At 41.2% G+C, this 15,002-nt stretch overlaps 1 protein-coding gene across 3 annotated transcripts in view; it reads left to right on the top strand.

The window, feature by feature from the left end:
* LY96 (lymphocyte antigen 96) overlaps window positions 1-14,163 on the top strand; it is a 37,039-nt gene extending 22,876 nt beyond the window's left edge. Inside the window, exons 5-6 of one of the 3 annotated variants that reach the window (XM_037892419.2) lie at window positions 3,603-3,735; window positions 13,691-14,163. In XM_037892419.2, coding sequence (XP_037748347.1) covers window positions 3,603-3,710 — 108 coding nt within the window. In that variant the 3' untranslated portion in view covers window positions 3,711-3,735; window positions 13,691-14,163. Of the gene's footprint in view, window positions 1-3,602; window positions 3,736-13,650 lie in introns of all 3 variants that reach the window. The other 2 variants (XM_037892417.2, XM_043539459.1) reach the window with 2 other exon arrangements.
* Window positions 14,164-15,002: the final 839 nt, after the last annotated feature.

Below are 15,002 nucleotides of genomic sequence, written 5' to 3'. Positions count from 1 at the left end.
TTATTATCAAAGGTTTAGTTTCAAGAGATAGTGAGCAAGGACAAGTGGAAATAGAAATGGTTATACAGTACATAGAACACAAAACATAAAACACGCTTCTCGGTCTACACTTATCAATGTAGACTTAATAAAGTAGATTTTCTCCCAAGGATTCAGTCTTTGGCAGAGTTGCTAGTTTTCAGTCAAAAGCAGGATCCATGCATTCATGAACACCCCATGCTCTCCAGCAGGGTTCCTCAGTGAATAGATAACAAATGTCTGTCTTGACCCCTGCATTATAGTCCGGTAAACTTTTCATGTGCACCTCCAGATAAGATTCTTCTCCCCAATTATTTTTCTGGTTGATTTCACATCTCCATTCTTTATTAGCGTTCAGTTCAGACCAGTCGTAGCAGAGCACAGTCCACTCCTTACCCTACAAAAACCAGTTCAGAATCCATTAGTTGGATATCCAAACTATGCTGTTTGTTTATGTTCCTGATATCTTTACAGTTTCATGTGACAATACTATATACAATGTCCCTTGTATCATCAGCCATTTTCTCAGGGCCCAAGAGGAGAAAAGGTCTCCTTTGGTTAAGATCTCTCTGACTAGCCTAGCTCAGACTCTCCCTTGCATGGCCTTCCTGTGACTTTTTATTTATCAGTCCTCAACTGATGGGCTAATTAATCCTTCAATTCACCCAGCCTGCTATCTTGATTAATTACAATTCATTCTCCAATCAGACCTCTCTGGGAGAGCCAGTTAGTGCCAGAGTGATCAGAGTGCAGGGAGTTAATAGGTAAGCCTGCACTCTGTTGCACCAGTGATGGGAAGCCCATTGTGAAACAATACAATACTTAACTTAAATGCCAGTTAGCTAGATGGACAAACACTCCTGATCTGAGAGAGAACTTCTTTCTGCTGGTAACTCATACTTTGATACAGACTCTCAGGATATATTTTCAGTACATATGCACTATTCCTTAAATATCATCCACAAATACATCACACAATGTTATTAATGACAAGCATGATCCTGGCTTTCATTTAAGATCTCACATGACATCCTTTATAAATAAATACTATGACAGCTATGTGTTGGGTGTAGTGAGTTTGTCAGACCTGTTAGGAGTTGTTGACACAGCAAAGTGAACCCTTTTCCAGCTGGCACCAGTGGGCCTCTCTGTGTTTCACTGTTGCACTGAAAAATTCTTCCCCATAGAAAAGGTGAACCAAATTTCTTATGTTGTTATGTATTTTTGTATCAGAACATTGGTGGAAGTTTGCTGATATCAGTCATGCATTTAAAAAAATAAATGTTTCTGATGATAAAGTGACACACATCCAACTGTCTGAAAGAAGCAGATTGTCAGTTTCAGTAATAATTTTGACTAGAGGTTTCTGCCTCTCTAAACATATCAGTGACCCCATTTATTTTCTTAGGGCCAGATTCTGATATTGTTACTTACATTGAATAGTACCTTATATCATGAGCAGTCTTAGTGAAGTCAATGTGTCTACTTATGGAGTAAGACACTATTCATTATAAGTAAGGGTATTGCAGTCTTCTTCTAAATTTCCTCAGTGAATGCTCTGCACTTTCTTGTGGAAATAATAGACAACAACAAAAGGCAAAATTGAGACTTTACACAGGAATATACCAGGCAGAGGGGTTGCAGAAGCAGCCAGGCAAAGAATTGCCTAGTACACTCCTTGTTCTAGGGGAAAGTAGTCTATGTCACTCCTTTATTGGATAGAGATTATTTCTCCCCATACACTTGTTCAGCTTCACAAGCTGACTTATTGTGGAAGGTGGAGGCTCTGCCCGCCTGCATAGGTGGGAACTAATAGCCTCTAGAGACAACTCTACCTTCTGTCAACAGATAGACATTCCAGCTAGCCTGCACAGAGTAAGGAGGGGGTAAAGGACCTCCCTTACATGGCCACAGAGGGAAAGTTACAGTCTTGCAAACTGATATTTTCATTGAGCTGTTGAACTTTTGTAGATTCTCAAGTAGATAACTGGGTGCTGTGATATTCAAAATCTGTGAAAGAGCCACTGCTCTTGAGTGTAAATATAATTGAAATGCATGGTCAGCCATGATTGTCAGCAGGTATAACACAAAATGTTTCTCTCCCTGCTAGAGCTCGATCCTGCCAGGTGCTGAGCAATTCCTGAAGGTGCTACAGGTGTTGCTCAACATCTGGCAGGAATGTGCCCTTTGTTAGTTGCAGTCTTAACATAATCATAACACAAACATGCATTATGCTCCTTTAAATACGGAAGAGACATTTTTGACACAATAACAAGTTGTGTTTCCTCCTAGTCAGGAGCTTAGTTCCAGTCCTATTTCAAATGCTTTACATAAAGTGACATGTTTCACATGACATCCAACGGCTATCAAAAAGTCAAGTGTGAATTGACAATAATGGAATAGATAATGTGATGCTGGGGGTTTGATCAAAAGAACAAGACATGCCCTTCTGTGGACATTTTATATTTATATAAAGAACAAGACATGCCCTTCTGTGGACATTTTATATTTATATATAATTTTAAATATATTTTATAATTTTTATATATAATGTATATAAAGTTAAAACGGCAACAGAGATTCAGCAGAGATTGCTATTAGACTTTCTTTGAAAGAACAGTGATGCTTTTTCCATGCATCCATCAGTGCAATGGAAAGAGATGGTGTCATCCCCTTGCTCTGTGAGTATGGACAGAATCTACCATACTAAGTTCAAGAAAATTAAGAAATTACTTGTTCTGATTATTAGTTACTTAATATTTGTATTGCAGTAGAGCTCAGAGTCACCAAGCAGGACTAAGTCTTCACCTTTCCGGGCACTGTTGAAACACTTGTGAAGAGGTGTGTGTATAAAAGTTTTAAAACAGGCCCTTTGGAAAATGGGATTTATGCTCCTAAGTGACTTTGCCTAAATCCTAATGGATCATAGACTCCTAAGTCACTTGGACTCTTCTGTAAATATTACCTGTGGTTCATATGCCAAAAGCACTGACAATCTGAAGGGTATACAGCAGGGTAAAATGGAGAGATTCTTACAACTCTAACCTAAATCTGCTGGCTTATCAAGTTAGAAATAGAATGAGATGCTTAACAGTGATGGGTCTTGCTTTCAATCTTAGTATTAAGTTGATGTTTAAATTACAGCTGCATGGAGTTGGCACTGAACTCCATCTTTTTTGCCATTGTCATACATGTTTCTATCAGGCACGGTCTAGATCACAGTTCTGTGCTCCATTTGTATTATTCCTCTGAGGATGTTAGGTTAACTTTACTATCTTTTTCATTCCCCACTGCAGCAAACCCCCTGGCTTTATTAGGAAATACGGCATTACTTGTGGCACTCATTCTCTGCTAGTCACAGCCATGTTTGTATGACACTGATTTAATACTGATTAAATACTGGATTAATTTACTGGATTAATTCACTAACATTTTTTTCAATTATTTTTCTTTGTATTTTCATACTAAATTCAGAGGTCAGAAAGAGTCTAATTTTAAACAAGAGCAATGCAATCTAAGGCATTTTTCCCTAGGGTGTTCATTATACATTTTTACCTTGCTTTGTGCTTCCCCTAATCTTCAAGACATTGTTCATTGTGGCCATGGAAGACTATCAACAACCACTCCTCACTTACCTGAAGAGGTTGATGTTGACCAGCCCAAGGCCCCATCTTCTCACCAGCGCTGCATGAACCATCATCACAGCCCTTCTAGGAGGTATTTTAATCTTCTGTATTAGCCTGATTTCCCTAATCTCATCTCAACAAACAGGAAATGATGTTATCCAGTCCTTGTTAGCTCCACGGCAGGGAAAGATGACCTTGGAGGAAGTGAATGATTGGAAGGGATAGGAAGAAGGGCATTTTCCTCAATTCTGCTGTTTTTCCAAGGTTAAACTAAGTATCCTATAGTCACATGAGTTTAAAATAATTTACTGTGGGTAAATTGGCCACATACAAACTCTGTTAAGAGCAGGTTAGTGTGTAGGACAATGAAGTTCGAGACACCAGACTATACAGTCAGAATGTAGAAAAGTGAATATACATTGTGGAGTGTGTGAAGGACTGTGTGTCCTGTTATATGCAGAAAAATGCGTACAGAGTTTAGTAATGGCATAGCCAGACAAACTTTTTATACGTGGTGATCAAAGACTTTCTTCCAAAGGAAGAATAACAAAGGATTGACCTTCCTGTTTTACCAAGTGGGTCCAGCTTTTCCAAAGGAAATTCTTGGTCTTCCTTGTGTATTTCCTCACCACTTCCTTCTAGCCCACACTGTTTTAAAAATGAAGTCTGTGGAACAAATTACCTCCTTAATAATGAAATAAGTGCTTCACGGTTGAATAAGATAGACTTACGTACTAGTGTCGGTGTGTATTTTAATTATGAATAGAACACCAATGTTTACCGTATGAGGTAGGGGTTGCTATGGTACGTATCCATGTTTATTAAATAGTAAATAGCTGAGCACTTTTTTGGAATTGTCTCTGGGAGATGCTTATTTTCGTAAAAGGTCAAACTGCACAGTGTTAAATGCATATATTAAAGTGTAATTACACGCCAGCTTCTGTGGAAAATTATGTAATATTTATTCAGTAATAAAGAGGTAAGAAAAATTCCAAAATATTCGTAATAGAAATGGCATATATCCTTTTCATACTTTAACGTCTGATTAACTCTGCGAAAGCTGGCCCCGAGCTCACAGGAAAAAGGAGGAGGCTTGGCTATAAGGTAGTCCCTCACTTTGTAAATTCAACTACTACCTAAATGATAGTGTGATGGTACATTAGTGTGATGGTATGCCCATACAGGTTTAAAAGGGATAAATCCCTAGTGTGAGCAGTGGAGGTGAGACCTCCAAGCAGCCTAGAGAGGCTGCATTGGGCACAACCAATCAGGGCCCATTGGACTCACATAAAACAAGCTGCTGGGATGGAAGTGGGTAGTGGCTGCTGGGAGCTCAGGAGTCAGGAATGTGTCTCTAGCAGGCTGAGAGTCCTGTGGCACCATGGACAGAGCAGTTGCTAGCAGGGGAGCAAGAGGGAGTTACTGGCTGGCTGCTAGGACTGACATGCTGGGGTCCTGAGGTAAGGGTGAAGAAGGTGCTGGGGATGTGGGGAAGTGGCTCAGGGAAACCTATTGAGCAGTGGGAGGGGACACAGCATGTGGTTGCCATCTACACATCTGGGCTAAAACCCGGAGTCATGGGTGGGCCTGGGTCTCCCCCATCGCCACTGGAGAAGTGACTGGACTATTAGACTGGAATACTAACCCCCAGAAGGTGGGAACACAGATGTTGACACAGCTAGAGGGCTGAGTCGCGAAAAGGGCACTGCGGTTCTTGGTGCTGTGAGAGGGGCTGCAGTCAAACGCAGACAAGGAGTGACAGTGTGCAAGCTGCAGACAGGGGCACCAGCCTCTAGCTAATCCCCAGACTGACCAGGAGGAGGTGCCAATCTGGTGGTGAGAGAGGTGCCCCGTGACAGATAGTGCTATGAGAAGCTGATCTGGGTTAGGACTAAGAGCCTGTTATCTGACTGAATAAAGAAGAGCAAGCAAACCGGAAAGGAAGCTCTGTACTTAGGGTTTAATCCTGCAAATCCATACTCATGAGTGTGTTCCCATGAGACTATCTGTGCAAGGGCTTACAGGGTTGGGCTTTGATGAAGTTAGTACTCACTTCCAAGGAAAGAATGAGACCAGGCTTCTGGATGGCTCTAGGGTTTGGTAATATGATACACAGCCTTTCACCTGTAGACCACTGCTTTGAATCTGTCACAGATGATTGAAAGTCTTTGCTATAAGAGATTTCATACAAAAGTCCCAAACCATGTTGGAAGAACAGTTATGTACTTAAGTTAGGAAACGCCAAAATTAAGATTAAAAGAAGTACTTGTGGCACCTTAGAGACTAACAAATTTATTTGAGCATAAGCTTTCGTGAGCTACAGCTCACTTCATCGGATGCATTCAGTGAAAAATACAGTGGGGAGATTTATATACATAGAGAACATGAAACAATGGGTGTTACCATACACACTGCAACGAGAGTGATCACTTAAGGTGAGCTATTACCAGCAGGAAAGCGGGGGTGGGGTGGGGGAAAACCTTTTGTAGTGATAATCAAGGTGGGCTATTTCCAGCAGTTGACAAGAACGTCTGAGGAACAGTGGGGGGTGGAGCGGGGGAATAAACATGGGGAAATAATTTTGCTTTATGTAATGACCCATCCACTCCCAGTCTCTATTCAAGCCTAAGTTAATTGTATCCAGTTTGCAAATTAATTCCAATTCAGCAGTCTCTCATTGGAGTCTGTTTTTGAAGTGTTTTTGTCAAAGAATTGCAACTTTTAGGTCTGTAATCGAGTGACCAGAGAGATTGAAAAATATAGAGACTGTCCAGTTTGACAAATGTACATGGCAGAGGGGCATTGCTGGCACATGATGGCATATATCACATTGGTAGATGTGCAGGTGAACGAGCCTCTGATAGTGTGGCTGATGTGATTAGGCCCTATGATGGTGTCCCCTGAATAGATATGTAGACACAGTTGGCAATGGGCTTTGTTGCAAGGATAGATTCCTGGGTTAGTGGTTCTGTTGTGTGGTTGCTGGTGAGTATTTGCTTCAGATTGGGGGTCTGTCTGTAGGCAAGGACTGGCCTGTCTCCCAAGATCTGTGAGAGTGGTGGGTCGTCCTTCAGGATAGGTTGTAGATCCTTGATGATGCGTTGGAGAGGTTTTAGTTGGGGGCTGAAGGTGATGGCTAGTGGCGTTCTGTTATTTTCTTTGTTGGGCCTGTCCTGTAATAGGTGACTTCTGGGTACTCTTCTGGCTCTGTCAATCTGTTTCTTCACTTCAGCAGGTGGGTATTGTAATTGTAAGAATGCTTGATAGAGATCTTGTAGGTGTTTGTCTCTATCTGAGGGGTTGGAGCAAATGCAGTTGTATCGTAGAGCTTGGCTGTAGACAATGGATCGTGTGGTGTGGTCTGGATGAAAGCTGGAGGCATGTAGGTAGGAATAGCGGTCAGTAGGTTTCCGGTATAGGGTGGTGTTTATGTGACCATCGTTTATTAGCACTGTCGTGTCCAGGAAGTGGATCTCTTGTGTGGACTGGTCCAGGCTGAGGTTGATGGTGGGATGGAAATTGTTGAAATTGTGGTGGAATTCCTCAAGGGCTTCTTTTCCTTGGGTCCAGATGATGAAGATGTCATCAATGTAGCGCAAGTAGAGTAGGGGCATTAGGGGACGAGAGCTGAGGAAGCGTTGTTCTAAGTCAGCCATAAAAATGTTGGCAGACTGTGGGGCCATGCGGGTACCCATAGCAGTGCCGCTGATTTGAAGGTATACATTGTCCCCAAATGTGAAATAGTTATGGGTGAGGACAAAGTCAAAGTTCAGCCACCAGGTTTGCCGTGACATTATCGGGGATACTGTTCCCGACGGCTTGTAGTCCATCTTTGTGTGGAATGTTGGTGTAGAGGGCTTCTACATCCATAGTGGCCAGGATGGTGTTTTCAGGAAGATCACCGATGGATTGTAGTTTCCTCAAGAGTTTCTACGTAAAAGAATAAATGGACACAAATCAGATGTCAATAATTAGAACATTCAAAAACCAGTTGGAGAACACTTCAATCTCTCTGGTCACTCAATTACAGACCTAAAAGTTGCAATTCTTCAACAAAAGCACTTCAAAAACAGACTCCAACGAGAGACTGCTGAATTGGAATTAATTTGCAAACTGGATACAATTAACTTAGGCTTGAATAGAGACTGGGAGTGGATGGGTCATTACACAAAGTAAAACTATTTCCCCATGTTTATTCCCACCCTCCACCCCCGACTGTTCCTCAGACGTTCTTGTCAGTTGCTGGAAATGGCCCACCTTGATTATCACTACAAAAGGTATTTCCCACGCAGCTCTCCTGCTGGTGATAGCTCACCTTAAGTGATCACTCTGGTTACAGTGTGTATAGTAACACCCATTGTTTCATGTTCTCTATTTACATAAATCTCCCCACTGTATTTTTCACTGAATGCATCCAATGAAGTGAGTTGTAGCTCACGAAAGCTTATGCTCAAATAAATTTGTTAGTCTCTAAGGTGCCACAAGTACTCCTTTTCTTTTTTGTGAATACAGACTAACACGGCTGCTACTGTGAAACCCAAAATTAAGGTTGTCGCTCAACTTTAATTCTGCCCCTTGTGCCAATGCCTTACAATGAAGTCTTTAATTATGGGATCACATATTACTTCTCAAACAGTACAATATATTAAATGGCTTTTTCATCTGTGACAGGTTTCAGAGTGGGAGCGGTGTTAGTCTGTATCAGCAAAAAGAACGAGGAGTACTTTTGGCACCTTAGAGACTAACAAATTTATTTGAGCATAAGCTTTCGTGGGCTAAAACCCACTTTATCAGATTCATGCAGTGGAAAATACAGTAGGAAGATATATACACACACACACACAACATGAAAAAATGGGTGTTGCCATACACACTATAACGAGAGTGATCAATTAAGTTGAGCTATTATCAGCAGGAGAAAGAAACCTTTTGTAGTGATAATGAGAATGGCCCATTTCCAACAGTTGACAAGAAGGTGTGAGTAACAGTAGGGGGGGAAATAAGCATGGGGAAATAGTTTTACTTTGTGTAATGACCCATCCACTCCCAGTCTTTATTCAAGCCTAATTTAATGGTGTCCATTTTGCAAATTAATTCCAATTCAGCAGTCTCTCGTTGGAGTCTGTTTCTGAAGTTTTTTTGTTGTAATATTGCAACTTTTAGGTCTGTAATTGAGTGACCAGGGACATTGAAGTGTTCTCCGACTGGTTTTTGAATGTTATAATTCTTGTGATCACATCAGCCACTCTATCAGAGGTTCGTTCACCTGCACAGCTACCAGTGTGATATATGCCCCTCTGCCATGTACATTGGCCAAACCAAACAGTCTCTACGTAAAAGAATAAATGGACACGAATCAGATGTCAAGAATTATAACGATATATATATATCTTCATCAGATCCATGCAGTGGAAAATACATTAGGAAGTGGGTTTTAGCCCATGAAAGCTTATGCTCAAATACATTTGTTAGTCTCTAAGGTGCCACAAGTACTCCTCGTTCTTTTTTCATCTGCAGAAATCGTGCCTTGTTCCACAGGAATTCTATTTCAACCTCTGTGCACCTAAAAAGCTGCACAGGGACTAAGTCAAGGAACCCACAAGCTAAGCAAGTATTTGAATGTGGCATAGCACATCATGTCATCATGATCAAAATTTAGCTCAGTTGAAAACATCTGTCATGAAACCTGATATATGTGAAAATACCAGACCAAAAAGAATCAGTTTGTATTTGAACTATGGAGAAATTTCAGTGCCTTAAGTAACCTAGAATGAGAATGTTAGTGAATGCTAGTGACGGATGAAACCGTTTAAAAAACAAATAGGCTTCAGAGTGCCATGGGATCAGCTAACCCCTTTCTTAGCATCTGGTGAGTCTTGCCTCAATGTCCCCTCTTGGATGAATTCATATGCTTCCAGGCATTTCAAAATAACTTTCTCCCTCTTAGAGTCTCATTTATTACATCACAAAACAAAATATACATTGACTATTCCTTTGGCTCTTACAGGCTGTGGTACTTCCCCCAATTCTCCCTTTAACACACAATTCCTTTCTGTTTTGCAGCACTGGACATAACAGAACACACTTCTGTCCCAAAGTCAGGTCCTAAAGCCTCCCCTGCAGGTATCTCCCCAGCTCTCTTCACTAGGAGCCACTTGAATCTTGGCAAGCTTCCTTAGCCTACCACTATCCTCGCTAATGTTAGAGACTCTTCCTGCTCCTTGTAGGTTTCCTCTTCTGAGTGAACAGACAGCCCCTGTACAAGCTGGGATGCTGTCATGTGACCTTGGTCACCTGACTTATGCATAGGCCTGAGTTTTGAAACAGGACACTGAAACATTCACATGAAACTTTGGTCCTTACACTAGTTATGAATAAACCATGAATAATGGATACTAATATACTGAACAGACAGCAGTCCAGTATGAGCCTTCTGTTGGACTAGTAAGGATTCAGGTAACAGATACACTTGTTCTCTGTAATAGTGTTGGATAATAAATAGTATTGGATAATAAAAAAAGTGTCAGTGAAGCCATATTGTGTGCTCTGAGAAAGAATGTATTTGTAGGTTGAGGACAGCCTAAACATCCTATGATTACTTGGACTACAAAAAGCCAGCTAATAGCACCTAAAGCTTTTACAGAACTGTAGCATGTTGGATGGCTGTTTGCTGGCCAACATTTAGAATGGGTTCACCATCCAGTCAGGTTGTTCAGCAAGGAGAGATGACACCTGTAATTCTCTTTGATTAGTGACAGAAGCCCTGATTCAGCAATGTACCACTGAAGTCAATGGGACTGCATGCTTAAAGCTAGGTATGTTTTAAGTACCTTGCTGAATTGGGGCCAGACTGACTAATGGGGAGAGCAGTGGAGATCGTGCGAAGAAGATTATAACTGAGTAGAGAAGAAGTTATACAAGATCTAGATTATGTTGCCCTTATCTCATACACAACAGTCAAGAGAATATTAGTGATAGGTATGGAAATGAAAAGTCATCTGCTCCTAAAGATAAGCATGAAAATGTAAAAGGTGCTGAAGATGAGCTGCTCTGCACATGAGTCACTATAGACCCTGGAGCCAGGAGAGGAAACAGTTATTCAGTGAAAAGAAAGTGAATAGCCTCCACTGCCTTGGAGCTATTGTTTCTATTTCTGGTAGGGCTGCTCAGGATAACAAAGAAAGCACTAGTAATTATTAAGACAAAAAATTACAAAGAATAATGTGTAGCAATCTAGTGTGCATATAGCGAGAAAGCTTAAGATAACCCAAAGCTGTTCTTGTTGTAAGGGCTAAAAGCTGAAAGAGGAATAAATAAATTGTACAATGGCCGTTTAAAAATGAAACTTTAGCATGCAAAGCAATTCCTGTGTTGGAATTTGGAATAAGGCCACTGCTCAGACTGATGCATAAAACACATGTGACCATAAAGGAGCACAGATTTTTTTTTTTTTTTTTTTATCATGAAAGAACTGTAAATATGTCCTCCAGGGTTATGTCTGTGGGATATTATTTTTAAAAGCAACATTGAGTGCCATTCCCTTTTACAGACTATTACAGTAAAACCTCATATTCTCCAACACCTCAGGAATGGAGGTTGTTCGTAACTCTGAACAAAACATTGTGATTGTTCTTTTAAAAGTTTACAACTGAACCTTAATGCAGCTTTGAAACTTTACTATGCAGAAGAAAAATACTGCTTTTAACAATCTTAATTCAAATGAAACAAGCACAGAAACGGTTTCCTTATCTTGTTTTAAAAAACTTTCCCTTTATATTTTTAGCAGTTTAAGTTTAATACAGTACTATACTGTATTTGCGGGTTGTTGGTTGTTTTTTTTTTTTTTGGTCAGCTGCTGCTGCCTGATTGTGTACTTCCAGTTCTAAATGAGATGCGTGGTTGATCAGTTAGTTCTTAACTCTGGTGTTTGTAACTCTGAGGTTCTACTGTATTTTAAAAATTTTCCTTGTTTCTACTGTTATCTTCAGTTACCACCTCCACACCACTTCATGCCCTTTCACATGTTTTTAATTTTTTTTTTCAATATTAGCCACAGACTAGTCCTTGAAATGTTTGTCTCTTTAGGTTTTATTTAATACAGTTAAAATAAATTTCTTATACATACAGCTTTTTATGGCAGCTATGTTCATTATATGTATAATCCTCTTCATCTCTACATTTGACAGATATCTCTACAAAGGAAAACAAAACAAAGCAGAATAAGGAAAAAGGAATTATCTGATCAAAAACAGTTTACATGAGAAAACAATTACGTTCAAATAAGAATATTTAATCACGTAAGGTAAAATTCACCCTCTGTGCAGAAAGCCCACATCCGGCCATTTCCTTGTTCATGTGGACCCTCTACACAGGGGTGAATTTCACCCTTAAAGATTAGAGCTAATTTGGTCCTCTCCTAAGTTTCATAAACATGCACAGGGGAGCACTGAGTTGGAAAACAGTGGAATTAAGGTTACTTCTAATGGAGGACTGAGCATGCAGTGAGAGGTGCTAAGTATCCAGAATTCATAGTGACTGACTGCATTCATAGTGTACTGAAAAATCCTAAGAGCAGATGAAGTCAGTTTATTTTTATATGAACTTTATAGGTCTCAGGTTTTCTCAGAATCAGCCCTTAAGTCTTCTTTTACTGGACAATTGAAACAACTAACCCTTTTCTAATGTAGTTGTTTTTACAGTTACTGGACAAATTCAGTTGATGACAGTGGGTACAAGTCCACTAATGTCATTTGGACCCATACTATCTTTATGGCTGAACTGTTCTTTCTAACTTGGCTTTTTTGTACAAGATATTTTGGATACGTTTTTTTTTAAATTTGGAAGAGGAGTAAAAATTAATCTAAACTTGCACTAATGGAAAAAATAATCAAAACTGTAATAAAAGTACAACAGTAATAGAAGGGTTTAACTCCATATATTTGAAAATACAAATCTCACACTTTTATCACTTGGCTACATAATCTTTAATTAGCAGCTATAGGACTTCAGTGGAATCTTTTTGCCACTGGAGGATCTCCGTATTTCCCCATGAATGCAGTAGAAATAGTCAGAATGTATAAAATAGCCAGACTAAAATACCAGTTAAAAAATGAACATAAGAGAGGGCTAGAAGGTTCAAGCAGTATGGTTTTTGGGACTATATTCTTAGTCTTGAAATGGTAACTACTTGCCCTCATCACACAGCTCCTCCATAGCTACCAACAGACTTCTTTTTGGCTTTGGCCTATAAAACACCACAGAAGTCCATAACAGTGCCAGGAGCACAATGTAGGCCTGCCAGCCCCCCCGTTCTTCTTCTTTGGCTGCCAAATGTAGAACCTCCCCATGCATATGTCCGCATGGAAGGCCTGGCCATACCCACCATGCCCAACAACTCACGGGGTTGGGCAATAGATGAGCGAGCCCCTCTATCCCAGAACCATGGTTGGTTAGAGGATTGTAAGGAAATTTCACTCCTGACTTCCTGCTGCCAGGATTCCTCTCATTGGAGGAAGGGTCTATGGCTCCAGATCAGAGGGTCATCCCCCACTAAGTGAGTTCTTGGGATTGGTTAAAGGCCACCTGATTGACTTTGGGCCAATCAGCTGGCAGAGGGGTGACGCTGAGAGAAGATTATGGGTTTGGCCCAGAGTGATGCTGAGAAAAGATTATGGGATTGGCAGGCTATGCTGGGAGAACATGCTGCTGACATGTTAGTGGAGGGAGTATGCCTAAATGTAGGGTTAAGAGATTGACCCAGGAAGCAGGCTGTGGGTATAGCCTAGGCAGAGCAACCCATGGGTTTGGACACTTGGCTACACAGCAGAGACTGGGATCTGTGATTCCAAGTTCACACTGCATCCAAGCATTAGTGAGCACAGCAATAGCCAGGAGTTATACTGATTTGGACAGGCCAGGGGGCCTTTGTACTCTTTTAGATAATATAGTATTGTGACAGAGCGAGATATGTCTTTATCAAATTGTGAACTCCATTTTATATTAACAGCTCTATTTTGTATTGTGTGTCTAAACTTGCCAAATGCAAGGTCACTGCACTGCATTCCAGGACAGGACCTTAACACCTCCATTGAAGGTTCATCACAAAGAAGCCAGAACAGACCAAACTGGGGCTATCCACACTGAATGACTGTCAATTGCTGGTCCAGTGCCAAGAAACGTTGTTGTTGTTCTCCCCCCTCTACAGCTGGGGCAAGCCTGCCATGGGGCTGTGAGGTGGGGAGGCTGGAGCTCACCAGCTGAGAACATGGCTAAAAGGAGACAGAGACTGTACTTAAGAAGGGGTGCTGCTCTGAATGGAGGTAGGAAGAGCAAATATCACCATGTGGAAACAGGATGTGCAGAAGAAAAGAGAGTATGAGAAACTCTACCTGGCCCAAAATGCAGACAAACACAGAAGGGGTGTTCAGAAGCTCAGATTAAGGGAGGGTGTACCTCAGGACTTTTATTATGTCTCAAAGATTTGTAACTTTTTATGAGTAAAGTGACTGTGCTTAAGAAATTCCTTTGCTAAACCCGTGTTTCCTGCTTTCCTGCCATGTTGTCCCTGAAGGGATTAAACTAGAAGCTCAGAGCCCGCACAGAACAGGTGCAGTTCTGCGGGAGAGTGTGCTCTCAAGAGGTCTGAGGAACTGGTTTCATGATCTAGTGTAGCTGGACTGCAGAGTCCCATGTCCCAAGGAAGGGCATCAGACAAGTGGTCTGAGCTTGGAAGTGTACCCTAGAAACAGTGACTAGACTACCCAGACTCACTTGGCTTGGCAACACATGGGACTTGGTGGTTATGAAAGTGCTGACTGTACAGAGGGGGACTGGGCCCCATTGTATGTATAAACATGGACACTCATTTTTGTACTCTTGCTCAGGTGGTATGTGTGGCTCCCTGAAGGAGCTCCTAAATGGTCCCTTTTACTAACTGAACCTTTTTGTCTCTGCATAGATGAAGCATTATATCTGAATACAGCATTTATATTTTGGAGTTATTTCCAGCCTCACCAAAGGCTGTGGAAAGAAAACAAGAATTTTAGGCCTAGTGGGAGGCACAAAGCTTGGAATTTGGGGATTGCTCAGTGAATGAGGTGTACTCTTCACACTGCTTCTGTGAGGGCTGGATTAGGCCAGGCAGGCCCAATTAGCCAGTTAAGCAGCAAATAAGTGAAATATAGGCTGAGTGGAGAGCCTTGATTAGAAGGAAGCTCACCTGAGCAGAGGTGGGCTGAGCTAGTATAAACCCAGGAGGATGGTTTGTGGTTTAGTAGAGAGAGAAGGTGGGAACCCAGGGAAGGGGTAGGGCCCTGGGGAAAGGGTGTACCCTGAAGAGAGCAGGGTGGTGTAGGGTTG

Source organism: Chelonia mydas, chromosome 2 (assembly GCF_015237465.2).
Source record: "Chelonia mydas isolate rCheMyd1 chromosome 2, rCheMyd1.pri.v2, whole genome shotgun sequence".
In the NCBI taxonomy this organism is placed as follows: Eukaryota; Metazoa; Chordata; order Testudines; family Cheloniidae; genus Chelonia; species Chelonia mydas.
Note: the sequence above shows the minus strand (reverse complement) of the source record. Positions and strands in the feature narration are given on the sequence as shown.